General features: G+C 37.1%; 1 protein-coding gene across 5 annotated transcripts in view; it reads right to left on the bottom strand.

Moving 5' to 3' along the window:
* Positions 1-14,749, bottom strand: part of CDK19 (cyclin-dependent kinase 19) — a 225,971-nt gene that overhangs the window by 138,946 nt on the left and 72,276 nt on the right. For all 5 annotated transcript variants that reach the window (XM_011952789.1, XM_011952788.1, XM_011952786.1 and 2 more), the window contains one exon: positions 5,448-5,523. In XM_011952789.1, the coding sequence (XP_011808179.1) occupies positions 5,448-5,471 (24 nt within the window). In that variant the 5' untranslated portion in view covers positions 5,472-5,523. The remainder of the gene's footprint in view (positions 1-5,447; positions 5,524-14,749) is intronic.

Here is a 14,749-nt window from a genome sequence, read left to right as displayed (position 1 = left end):
TTTTTTTTGAGATGGGGGTCTCGCTCTGTCACTCAGGCTGGAGTGTAGTGGTGCAATCGTAACTCACTGTAACCTCTAACTCCTGGACTCAAGCAATCCTCCCACCTCAGCCTCCCAAGCAGCTAGGACTACAGGTGAGTGCCACTATGCCCAGCTAATTATTATTATTATTATTATTAATGAGACAGGGTCTCACAATGTTGTCCAGACTGATCTCAAACTCTTGGCCTCAAGCAATCATCCCACCTCAGCCTTCCAAAGTGCTGGGATCACAGGTGGGGGCCACCACACCTAGACTCCAGGGTAATAATCTTATAATCTTTATATCCTACAAAACCCAGAATGATTAATAAATTTGAAATTTACATTTGTATTATTCCAGATTAAATTATATTTCACGAAAATTAATGGACTCTGCTCTTGTGGGGGGAAAATTCTGTGTATTTTTGCAAAGAAAAAAGTCTAGAAGAATATACAAAAAAAATGATTACTTCTGAGTGCTGGCGTAACAGGTGCTTTTACCAGCCTTTTTCTATATTGTCTGCTAATTTTATGACAAACATATTTTAATATCATAATTGCAAAACAAATGAATAGGATCTGAATTAATAGTATTTACCACGTTTTCAACCTACCAACCTTAAGATCACAGGGGCTACAAATGTAATAGACTTTATATTAGAACTTCCCTGTAATCCCAGGCTAAAAATGCTGATGTTCACATGATCCTGGTATTTTAATCACCCAGAATTACCCCCCTGTTGTGATATAATGTAAAGTGTAAAGCACTGTACAAAGGTATGAGGTTATAATGAGCCTTTGGTCAGTAAGGTTCAAATGAAATTAAAACGTGACACGACATTCTTTTTTAGTGAGACTTGAGGTAATAACACATTTCATTCTTAAACTTTTTTCCTTTCTGTACACTTGTACTTCTTCCAAGTTTATTCCATGATTACAAGCTCTTTAACTTATTTTCCCAGCATCCCACTATATCCTCAAGAGTTATTCTGCAATCACAGTCTCACATTTTAAAGTAATAAGTGAAATGTTCATTCCTAATTATTTCTGCTTTAAAATCCTCTCAGCTATGTGTGCCTATATGAACTAGAAAATACTAGGTATTAGGTAATATAATGGTATATAGAAGGAAGATGACAGAGAACAAGCCCTATCTACTCTTTATGGTGTTGCCTCCATTCTCCCCAATCTATCAGTCCCTCTTAACCTCTCTGACTCTCGATTCCCTTACATACTCTGTCCTTCCACCACCAGGAAAACTAAACAAATAATAACTAAAATGAAAATTTCACCAGAGGGGCTCAACAACAGAAGAAACAATCAGCAAACTTAAAGACAGACAATAAGAGTATCCAGTCTGACTGACAAAAAGAATGATGAAAAATGAACAGAGCCTTGGAGAGAGATCCATGGGACACCATGAAGCCTATACACATGTATAATGAGAGCTGCAATAGGAGAGAGAGAAAGGAAAGGAAAGAGAAATTATGTGAAGAAATGATGACTGTGGTGGGGTGCAGTGGCTCACGCCTGTAATCTTAGCACTTTGGGAGGCTGAGGCAGGAGGATCACTTGAGCTTAGAAGTTTGAGACCAGCCTAGGCAACGTAGTGAGACCTCATCTTCACAAAAAATTTTTTTAAAAAATTAGCTGAGCATGATGGTGTATACCTGTAGTCCCAGCTACTTGGGTGGCTGAAGTGGTAAGACTGATTAAGCCCAGCAGGTCAAGGCTGCAGTAAGCATGATTATGCCACTGCACACCAGCCTGGGCAACAGAGTGAGATCCTGTCTCAAACAAAACAAAATAAAATAAATTAAATTAAAAAAAAAAAGAAATGATGGCTGAAAACTTCTCAAATTTGATGAAAAACATTAATCTACACATCCAAGGAGCTCAACAAACTCCAAGTAAGATAACTCAGAGATCCACACCAAGACACATCATAGTCAAACTGTCAAAGCCAAAGACAAAAACAGAATCTTGAAATCAACAAGAGGAAAAAAAAAAACCCCTCTTCATATACAAGGGATTCTCAAGATTAACAATTGATTTCTCATCAGAAACCACGGAGGACAGAATGCAGAGATGACACAGTCAAAGTGTGAAAGAAAAAGACTATCAACCAAGAATTCTACATCCAACAACACTAACATTGCAAAAATCAAGGAGAGCTGGGTAAAAACAGAAAAAGAATTGTAACATTCCCAGACACAAAAACTGAAATAATTTATTGCTAGTATACCGGATATACAAAAAATACTAACAGGAGGCTTTCAGCTAAAATGAAAGGACTCTATACAGTAGCTCAAATCCACACAAAAAATTAATAACACCAGGAAAAATAATGACATAGGCAAAGAGAAAAGAAAGCATAAATGTATTTTTGTCTGTAACTCTTTTCTTCAATATGATGTAAAGGACAAATACATAAAACAATAATTAAAAAACTGTGTTAGTGGGCTTAATGTATAAGATATATATGCATAGTCACTATGAAATACCATCCATGCTGAACTTGTTGTGAAAATCCCTATCATGTTGGGGTTAAGTATTTACGGTACTCATAAAATGCTATTCAATCTAGAAACTGCACACTTTCTAAAGTTCTATTAGGCAAAGTCTCAATAAGAATATGAAGGCTATGGCTGAGAGTGGTGACTCATGCCTGTAACTGCAGCACTTTGGGAGGTTGTGGTGGGTGGACCACTTGAGGTCAAGTGTTCAAGACCAGCCTGGCCAACTTGGTGGAACCCTGTCTCTACTAAAAATACAAAAAATTAGCTGGGCATGGTGGTGCATGCCTGTAATCTCAGTTATTTGGGAGGCTGAGGCAGGAGAATCATTTGAACCCAGAAGGCAGAAATTGCACTGAGCCAAGATTGTGCCACTGCAACCCAGCCTGGGTGACAAGGCAAGATTCTGTCTCCCTAAAAAAAAAATTAAAAAAAAAAAAGAACGAAGGCTGTAACAGATTTTAAGAGTTAAGTTTCTCCATCACATTCCAAATTTATATAAAGATATACATGCCCATGGATTCCTTGGCACATAGAAGTCTCTGTTTCAAAAAGGACATTTATAATTAGGTTATCATTTCCTATTAATCAATACCTAAAATTTCAGCTATTTACCCAATTAATTCATGGAAGGCAGGGCTGAAAATGTTGTGCTGCATTACAGTACTCTAACACAGAAAAATCGCACACCAATAATATTTATATTGGTTGATATGATAACATGTGAGGATTTTAAAATGTGAAAAATCACTTACCAAATGCTTATCTGGTAAAACATTACAAATAATACCTCCTTCAAACTTTTTTTTTTTTTTTTTGAGACAGTCTTGCTTTGTCACCCAGACTATAGTGCAGTGGCACAATCTCAGCTCACTGCAATCTCTGCCCCCCAGGTTCAAGCAATTCTCCTGTCTCAGCCTCCCAAGTAACTAGGACTACAGACATATGCTACCACACCCGGTTAATTTTTGTATTTTTAGTAGAGATAGGGTTTCGCCATATTGGTCAGGCTGGTGTTGAACTCCTGACCTCAGGTGATCCACCCCCTCTGCCTCCCAAAGTGCTGGGATTATAAGTGTAAGCCACCGTGCCCAGCCACAACTACCACTTTATAATCAATGGAAAATCACCAAATTAGAATTTTTTCAAATAATGTGCATCCTAAAGCAAACATAGGGCCAAGCATGGTGGCTCACACCTGCAATCCCACACTTTGGGAGGCCAAGGCAGGATTGCTTGAGGCCAGGGGTTCAAGGTTACTGTGAGCTATGATTAAGCCACTGCACTCTAGCCTGGGTGGCAGAGCAAGACCCTGTCTCTAAAAAAAAAATTAAAAATAAAAGTAACAAATTTAGAATTGTGGACCACTGGTAGAATTTTTTTATTCTGTTCATTCATTTAATTATTCAAGAAACATTTATGGCACACTTGCTGTGTCAGACACTATGATAGGAACTAAAGATAAAAAGACAAGGTCTGCCCCTTGAAGTACGCACAGTCTGGGGAGAGGCTCCCATTCTAGAATTAAGGAAGGTATGATTAGAAGAGACCTAAGAGTTCCCTTATTTAACAGATGAAACTGGAACTCATCACTACTTAGCTACTAAGGCAGACAGACATCCAGGTATAGAGATTTCCCACTCCATGTGTTCTTTGCACCACATTTCTTATGACTAAAAGCGATGAAGGAGTGTTTCCATGCAGGTGAAGCAGAAACATGGAACTCTGGGCAATATATGTAATAGTTGTTAAATTGGAGACAGAAATTCCTAATGGATATGTACAATATAAGTATTTAACAATTATTAAGTAACAATTATTTAAATAAATATCTAACAATTTAGAGACAAACATCTCTAATAGATGTGATATTATGGTAAAGCCCTAATTAGCAACCTTTACTGAAGAACTAAAATAAGGTAATATAATAGTAAGCCTTCTGAGCTATAATTATAGTTTTGCCTCTGTTTTCTGATCTGTAAAATGGGGATATTAAAATTTTATTTCACAGACTGTTGTGAAAATTACTTGAAAGCACTTAGTAAGCCTGGTACCTAGTAAACACTCATTAAATGTTTGGTACTCTTGTGGACAATCATTTCTTAAATGTACTAGTATGATACATAAAGACTAAAACAAGGAACTATTTTCTTTAAGGGATTATCCTATTATTATAATGGTCTTATTTTCGGGGTGACTAATAAAATTTCACTATATTATATATTTCAGAAATAGTATTTAAAATGAATAAGATTTAATAGTATGACCCCTTACTCTATAAAGATCTTATCAGTCCTAAAGCTACAGAAAAATAGACATTAATTAAATTACTAATTAAAATTCCATCACAATTTTAATAAATTAAATCATTTTGTTCAGTATTACTGAGATCACAAATCTTAAATGTCATTAAGAGGATATTCAAAGATGACTTTCAAGTTAACTAAAAACTTTATGGGCTAGGTGTGGTGGCGCACGCCTTTAATTCCAGCACTTTGGGAGGCCAAGGAGAGAGGATCATTTGAGCCCAGAAGTTTGAGACCAACTTAGGTAACACAAGGAGACCTCTTCTCTACAAAAAAATTTAAAAATTAGCCAGGTGTGGTGGCACACGCCTGTAGTCCCAGCTACTTGGGAGGCTAAGGCAGGAAGATTGCTTGAGCCTGGGAGGTCCAGGCTGTAGTAAGCTGTGATCCAGCCTGGGCACTCCAGCCTGGGCAACAAAATAAGATCCTGTCTCAAAATTTAAAAATAAAATAAAAAGTTTATGCAGATTTTCTCATTCTACATAAAATACTCTTAAACATATGTAAAATAAACATTCACTATATATATTAATGAAACTCTTTTATATTAAAATAAATCATCACCCAATATCAATAATAAACAACTATATTTGTATCCACTTACTGCAATCTCTCTGCAAGCCGACATGGATATTCCTGTGCCTTCAATTTGCTTCAATGCATATTCCTTTTCATCTTTTCTGCACATAAACAAAAAAACATTATTTTTCCATATATCACTTTCAGATTCAAAATTATAACTACAAAAACAATGGAAACGCACTTAATTTCTCAGTGATATGTAAACACTCTCACTATGCCATGCATTGCTTATTATTTTTGATAATATTTCAACTACAGAAGTATGAAATACCAAAAGAAATTCATGTCACAATGAAAACATCAGACAGAGCCAAAACACAAAACTCAAAATTGAAACAGAACAGGATACTAAACACAGCACTAGTTTCAAAGAGTAAACAAGCATAAATATAAACTCAAACATATTGCAAGATAATTCCACTCCTGTCTTAATTATCTGGAGTCTACATAAAGCATTCTGTTACAGACATTCGCTACAAAAAAACTGACAGACATAAACTCCCAGATTCATTTAAAGTAATTTCATAGTATAAGAAGCATTTATAGGAATTGATAACCCACTGAAACACACTGTATCTTACTCAGGATGGGGACATTCAAAAGCCTGAGGACCTCAATCAAAAAGCCTTTGAGAGAGACCTCAATCAAAAGTCTTTTAAAGACTTCAAAGCTCTAGCCACCAATATGTCATTCTCAGGAACACTAGGAGAAATCCAGTACCTAAAGTGGATTTTTCAAACAATGCACATAGTATTAGGAATTCTGGGAAATCCCAATAGTTACTAAGCTGCTTAACCAAGAGAATACAGCAGTTCAAAAACCAGTGAAACATTCTGTTAAAATATTAATAGTATGAGATGAGCAGCTAGTATAATACAGTAAGTACAGTAAGCATTCTCAAGAGTGCTGAAATCAGAACCAGCCACACAAAGGTCCCCGCTGAATGTCATAACTATAGTTCATATTGTGAGTTGTTCTTGTAAGAGGAGTTAAATCCATGCCTTTCAAGTTTTGTCTTTTGATCATATTACAGCCTCAGCAAAGTACCACCATGTCATGACGTTTTTGTCAAATATAGCGCCAAAGTAGTGTCATATCTGTCTACTTAGCTATTCCTCATTTTCCCCATTCTGTGTTGACCTGCAGATAGAGCAGTTTAGGATGTTATTCAAAATCCGCATTTTAAAACACCATTTTACATCCCTTTTGAAGATTTTTACAATCATCTATAAGCAAATAATTGAGTTATGGTTACTTTCCCTCACAATCATTTTGAAAATTATATCCATTTTTCTTCCAACAGATAGCATTCAGGAAATAATTAAACAGTATTTTGACAAACAAAACATACTAGGTATTTCAACAAGATGGACTATGATACAATTTTTTAAATGATGGCTAGAAGGTCATTAGAAACATGGAAAATGTGTACCATATGCTACTGAGAAAATACGCAAATTGTAATATATAAAAATATACATCTACAAATATGTTGAAGGCAATACAAAAAATTAAAAACAGTTAAACATTAAGATGAAGGAAGTTATGTCGACTAACTTTAGTGCTAATATTATACTGCCTTTTAAATTAGAATTGGGGTAAAAAGAAAAAAACCAAAATAAATTGATACTCTGAAAATACCTACTAAAACAATCTTTAGTTTCAAAGTGACAGCTCAGGCATGTTTTAAAGAGCAAAGTCAAAAATAAGGAAAGCTTAAATGATCATTTTTTTCCTTTTTCTCCATCCTGTTTTTTGTCCAAACATAAAACTAGACTTTTCAGACCACTCAGAAGCCACTAAGAAGCACAAACTGCAGGTGATTGAATGTAATCAAAGCCAAGTGTTCCTTCTGTGCCTTAAATGTATTTGTGGGTACATGAGTGAGAGCACATGTGCCTGAGAAGCTCAATGCAATGCTTACAATGTAAATTTTATACATTTAATAATTAAATTATCTATCAGATATCTATTGCTAAATATTTAAGTTTGATGTATTCTTTAAGCAAAATTATAAAAGCTTTCTGAAAAATTTTCACATGCAACTATAATTTTTTCAACAGAAATATTTCAATCCTCAGTTCCCCTAGACAAAGCAGTCCAGAAGCTCATGTAATTGCATAGTTTTATTTTAATACTGTAAAGAATATTACACAATCTGGATAGGTTATAGTTGCTATGGAAACTATAAGATCTTTGCAGTAAGTCAAAAAGTGCAAAATTAACACATCAAATTAATGGCTTTTGAATTTCACATCCAGTCTGTCAAAGGAATTTGAAAGCTTGAACAGAAGAGACTGAGCACAGGCCTTTTACTCTAAATTATATGGACAGGAACAAGGTAACAAACCCAGCAATTATTTCACTTAATAAGTTTAAATATAACTTCCATCTGTTAAATTAATAAAATACTCAAACATTTGCAATTTTAAGATTTATTTGCAACATTTAAATTGAGAATGAAAGAAAGTACATATATCATTACTTTTTATCTTTGTAAACTAACTGTCAGATGGTAAGTGATGATGTGGAATCTCTGAGGTTCACCATATGAAGAAGCTGCAAGGTCCCAGAGGGCATATGGGACTCCTTGGCACTGTACTACGTGAATGCCAATCTTTGGGCATATGCCAATACCTTAGTCTGAAGACTAAATATGCATCCTTTAATACAACGTCTAGAAATATTTCAATGATCAGGCACATGAGACAGAGAAGCTTTACTGCTCTCATCCCATGTGAGTGCTCCTCTCCAGGAGTTCCTCCAAGTACAGGAATTCATACCTCACACCTTAGATGTTTCAGGCACATGTAATATTAAATATCATAAAAGAACAATTTTTTCTTTTACATGAAAAGGCTGAAAAGCAGGTGAACCTGCCTAGCCTATACTGCTATGATAATCTGGCTTTTAGAGGCAGCTTAGTTCCTCCTTAAAACTATTTCATTTCCAAATTACTTTTATTTCTAAATAACATAAAGATAGACAAAACAATTCCAAAGCCTTCAGAGAAACTGTTTTCTACATTTTCATATATATTAGATAGTATGATTAGAGCAACTGCATATTGAAATTAATCAGAGGAATTTACTAAATGCATCCAGAAGAATTAAAAATACATATATTTGTACTATAAACATGGATAAATGCTATATAGAATTTTTAAATATCAAGATGTTTCTTCTATACGTCAATAACGTGTAGCAACACCATGAAAACTTCACTCTCAGCAGTCACAATGAAAACCAATTGTTTGATGTGAACATTATGTAACAGAACAAATATATTTGACAGAGACTGATTCTATTAGGTCTTCCATCTGAGACACTATGTTCCTTTTTTATTTTTTTTCTTTTTTTGAGACAACTGTGTCCCCCAGGCTGAAGTACAGTAGCATGATCTGGGCTCACTGCAGTGTCGACTTCATGGGCTCAGGTGATCCTCCCACTTCACCCTCGCAAGTAGCTGGGACTGCAGGCACACACCACACACCCAGGTAATTTTTGTATTTTTTGTAAAGATGGGGTTTCGCCATATTGGCCAGGCTGGTCTCAAACTCTTGAACTCAAGTGATCTGCCCATCTCGGCCTCCCAAAGTTCTGGGATTACAGGCCTGTACCACTGTGCCCTCCTGGCTCTGGAAAATTCTTGATGCAAACAATTCTATAGAGAGTAGAAAATATAAAAAGCACATATCTGTGCAAAAATATAGAAATCATTACCTTAAAATGAAAGTTTACTCCTATACAGAAAATCAAGCTCAGTGGTAGAATTCAAATGTAATTCAGGGAAGAATTTCTCAAGTCTAGAGAAGCAAGCCCAGCAGGAACATCTCTTAAATGAAATATTAGGACCTGTTTTAATGAAAAAGATAATCTTACACCTTTCAACAACATCCAAACTTGGCGACCAGCCCACACTCAACTGTAGCAAGGTAAAGCACAATTCAGTAGCCTACACGCAAAAACACAGAGTTAAACCAAAGTTCCATTTGTTGTAGTCACAATTAGACTGGCCCAAGGTTCTTTGACTCCTATCAATAATACTGCTGGATGTACAGACCAGTCATGGGCCACGTTGATCCCAAAGTAGACAAAAAATTTAGAAGAGGCATCTTTTAAAGAAAGATAAGAAAAACCAAAATGAGGCAAGATTGAAGGAAAATTTTAAAGTATTCAAAATAACAGAATAAAAATCCTTTTCCTTTGTTTCTAATAAAAACAGAAAAGCCTTATTATTTTATACCAACTAACAACTACAGGGTTTATATTATATATCTCAATATTGCCAACTCTTGGGATAAACAAATTAGAGACAAATATCAGGAAGTTCACAATCCACATGGAAAGAGATTCTGGGTGACCAGAAAATATACAAGTAACCTGATGTGCTCCACACCTACAAAAGATATGCATAATAAGTGCAGAGAGAATGCAACCACTAATTCATTCAGAGCTTTAAGAAAGGTAATTCCGGCCGGGCGCGGTGGCTCAAGCCTGTAATCCTAGCACTTTGGGAGGCCGAGACAGGTGGATCACGAGGTCAGGAAATCGAGACCATCCTGGCTAATACGGTGAAACCCCGTCTGTACTAAAAAATATAAAAAACTAGCTGGGTGAGGTGGCGGGCGCCTGTAGTCCCAGCTACTTGGGAGGCTGAGGCAGGAGAATGGTGTAAACCCGGGAGGCGGAGCTTGCAGTGAGCCGAGATCCGGCCACTGCACTCCAGCCTGGGCGACAGAGCAAGACTCCGTCTCAAAAAAAAAAAAAAAAAAAGGGTAATCCCAATAAGCCATGCCTTTGAGGGAGGAGTTCCCCACGTAGAGGAGGGATAAAAAGGTTTAGAGAATTCCAGGTAGAAGTATGGCATAAGAAAAACAACAGAAGTATACTGAAGAAACAGCTGGTATCCAGTATAAATAGAAAGCTAGGTGCATTATGACTAGGGCAAGAGATGAGGTTAGAAAAGTAAGGAAAGAGACCACATGATCTACAAAGAAGCTTGTGTTTGATACGTAAACAGTGTAGAGTCAAAGGTTTTTGGAACAGAGGTTAACAGATCTTTGCTCGGAAAGATAACAATAATAACTACAGATAAAAACAGGTGGCAGAGTAAACATTTGGTAGGTTGAGTCAAATGTCCAGATAAGAGAAGATGAAGGACTAGATTAGCAGCAGAGGAGAAGAAATAATAGGTCCAAAACACATTTGAGTCAGAACTGACAGAATTTAGTAACCACTTGATTCTGTGTGAAGAAGATGACTCTGAAGATGTTTGAAGTTTCCACTCTGCCTCATCGTATGAATGACCACGTTTTTGGTTTTGTTTTTTTTTTTTGAGACGGAGTCTTGCTCTGTTGCCTAGGCTAGAGTGCAGTGGCATGATCTCAGCTCACTGCAACCTCTGCCTCCTGGGTTCAAGCAATTCTTCTGCCTCAGCCTCCCAAGTAGCTGGGACTATAGGCGTGCACCACCACACCCAACTATTTTTTGTATTTTTAGTAGAGATGGGGTTTCACCATATTGGCCAGGTTGGTCTCGAACTCCTGACCTGGTGATCCGCCCACCTTGGCCTCCCAAAGTGCTGGGATTATAGGCCTGAGTCACTGCGCCCAGCCAAAAGACCACACTATTAACCACAGAAATGATGACATGACCTAAATGAAGACCTGGAAACCTAAAATTTTATCCTAAAAGCAATGTAAATTACATATGAGGGTTAATCTTATTAGAGAGGACTAAAATTAAAGGAATGAAAAATAATTAGGAAGTTACTGCGATATAAGTGTGAGCAGGTGAAAACTTGGATTAGTAGAACAGAATGTTAGCTCTGAAAGGGATCTAAGACAATCCTGTATAATCTCTTCACTTCAGTGATGAAGAAACTAGGCCAGCAGCTAGAGGCAGAGCTAAGACCAGCTCTTCCAATTCTTCATGACAGAGGGGTAATAAGATAGGAGAAAAGAAGGGACATCTATGATAGTCATTTTAAAGGAGGAACTGATGGGACCAAATGAACAGAAAAGATTAAGAAGGAGGGGTCAAAGATGAGCCTGACATTTTGAGCTTGGCTGATACAAGGATGATGCCTCTGAGAACAAGGTTCATATCAGATCTCAGAAGATTCTGTAGCTTTAGAAATGATTCCTTTACATAGAAAGAAACCCAAACCAAAAATGAAAATACCTCGGAAGTTCAAAAAGGAGATGTCCTGAAGATATTTGTCCTGAAGGGTCTACAATAGTAGAGTTTCAGACTGAAAGGTTTGAGTCCATAAATGTGATGATATTGCCTAGAGGAAGTAGCACATAGATAAGAGACTTTTGAGTGCCCAGGAAAGAACCGGAGAGAGGAAGGAAGGGAAGGAAACAGTTCTGAAGATACTTCTCTTTTTCTTTTCTGAGACAGTCTTACTCTGTCACCCAGGCTGGAGTGCAGTGGCGCAATCTTGGCTTCACTACAACCTCTGCTTCCTGGTTCAAGCAATTCTCCTGCCTCAGCCTCTGGAGTAGCTGGGATTACAGGCACATGACACCACGCCCAGCTAATTTCTGTATTTTTGGTAGAGACAGAGTTTCACTATGTTTGCCAGGCTGGTCTCGACTCCGGCCTCAAGTGATCCACCCACCTTGAACTCCCAAAGTGCTCGGATTACAGGTATGAGCCACCACAATCAGCCCAATAGTTCTCTTTCATATCCCTTAGAACAAAGTCCTCAACACTTGGCCCACAGATCACTACCATTCGGTGGCCTGTTAGGAACAGGGCTGAACAGCTGGAGGTGAGTGGTGGGCAAGCAAGCAAATCTTCATCTGTATTTACAGCTACTCTCCATCACACCCATTATCACCTGAGCTCCGCCTCCTGTCAGATCAGTGGCAGAATTAGATTCTCATAGGAGTGCGAAACCTACTGTGAACTGCACATGCAAGAGACAGATTGCATGTTCCTTACGAGAATCTAATGCCTGATGTTCTGTCACTGTCTCCCATCACCCCCAGAGGGGATCATCTAGTTGCAGGAAAACAAGCACAGGACTCCCACTGATTCTACATTATGGTGAGTTGTATTTCATTATATACTACAGTGTAATAATAACACAAATAAAGTGCAAAATAAATGTTATGGACTTGAATCATCCCAAAACCATCCCTACCCTGCTGGGTCTGTGGAAAAACTGTCTTCCACGAAACCGGTCCCTGGTCCCAAAAAGGTTGGAGACCACTGCCTTAGAAGACAAACAATTCTATGAAGTTTGCTTTTTTCTAAACCTTATGAGTCAAATTCAAATCATGAAATCATCAGAAATGCAGTATCTAAAATAAGACAGTATTATCAGTTTTTACAACTCGGTGTTACTTACAAGACATTCTTCAAACTATGTGATGTGCTACCATTGGTCAGATTAGAAAAAAAAAAAAAGACATTCTTCAAATCATGACATCTGGGCCAACTATTTTTTTCTTCAAGAACAATGATGACATAAATCAACGTTGTATCCCTTTCCTTTATTATGTGATGCTTTGGCTTAGCCAACTAGGAGGCTTCCACAACATGGAAAAATAATTTTAAAACACAATGTGGAATAAAAATTTGAAATAACAAAAAAAAACAAAAAAGATCATCTTGTTTCACATGGGTATCATTCTGAATTATTCAGTATCATCATGAGCCCAATATTCAGCCAGCCTAGTAGTAATGATCCATTATTAGGAAACAGTATTCTTTATTACATAATAACATATTTAAATTTTGTATAATGAAATTTTTCAAAAATAAATAAATAAATGGCAGTAATGCTGCATGTACCTCATCACACAATTATCAACTCGTGGACAGCCTTATTTCTACTGCCTCCACTTTTCTTAATTATTTTGAAACAAATCCCAGACATCTTTCTATTTCATTCACAAATAGTTCAATGTCATAACACTTTAATATCAGTAATTTTCCTAGTTTGAAAAACAGTCTTTTAAAGTAATTCTGAAACATTTTAAATCTTCCAACATAAGGTACTGCTATTATTTTGTATTCCTCTTATTAATGAATGATGTCAAATAATACTAGTACCCTCTTTATGCTTTTCTTTTCTGACAAAAATGTGCTTCAGAAATTATGCTTTCATCCACCAAATATTTCACCTATTCAATCTCTAAACATCACTAAAATATAGTACTATTCTTCTTTATTCAACTTAAGAATTCCCTCGCAACATGAAAATGTGACAACAGTTTGAACAGTTTGATTATGTCTTTGCTTTTATTCCTTAGAAAGACTACCTTTATTTACTCGTTTTTGTTTGTGTATGGAGACAGGGTCTCACTATGTCGCCCAAGCTGGTCCCAAACTCTTGACCTCAAGCGATCCTCCTGCCTTGGCCTCCCAAAGTACTGGAATTACAAGTATGCGCCGCTGACCTAGCCTAGCCCTTTTTCTTACAAACTGATTGACTAGTTTATCTTGGTTTTTTTTTTTTTTTCTCCTTTTTAGACAGAGCTTCACACTGGCACCCAGGCTGGAAGGCAGTGGTACGACCTCAACTCACTGCAGCCTCGACCTCCTGGGCTCCGATGATCCTTCCACCTCAGCCTCCCAGTTAGCTGGAATTACAGGCATGCTCCACCATTTTTTGTAATTTTTTGTACTTTTTGAACAGACAGGGTTGTGCCATGTTGCCCAAGCTGGTCTTGAATTCCTGGGCTCAAGCAATATGCCCACCTTGGCCTCTCAAAGTGCTTAGGATTACAGGCATGAGACAACACATCTATCTTTCTCTTAAAAATGATCTTCATTATATATTATTTCCTTCATTTAGAATTCCAAGTCAGATAAAAAGCTTTCAAAACAACTAGAATAATTTTTTTCTTTTTTTTGAGACAAGGTCTCTCTCACCCAAATTGGAGTGCAGTGGCGCAATCATGGCTCACTACAGCCTTGACCTCCCAGACTCAAGCAACCCTCTCACCTTAGCTTCTGAGTAGCTGAGACTATAGGTGTGCGCCGCCACACCTGGATAATTTTTTTTATTTTTTGTAGAGATGGGATCTCAGTATGTTGCCCAGGCTGATCTCGAACTCCTAGGCTCAAGAGATCCTCCTGCCTTGGCCTCCAAAAGTGCTGGGATTAGAGGGGTGAACCACCATGCTTGGCTTAGAATAATGTTTTCACTGATGAATTAATTGTATAATTTCTTTTCTTTAAGGTGTTCATATTTAGTTGACATTTCTATGCAACCATATCTTGATTGGAGAGTTTTAACGGAAAACAACAATTCACTGGACTGAATTTGCACATCAATATACTTCACCGGTGGCCCACTAATGCT

Source organism: Colobus angolensis, unplaced genomic scaffold (genome assembly GCF_000951035.1).
Source record: "Colobus angolensis palliatus isolate OR3802 unplaced genomic scaffold, Cang.pa_1.0 Scaffold35, whole genome shotgun sequence".
NCBI lineage: Eukaryota > Metazoa > Chordata > Mammalia > Primates > Cercopithecidae > Colobus > Colobus angolensis.
Note: the sequence above shows the minus strand (reverse complement) of the source record. Positions and strands in the feature narration are given on the sequence as shown.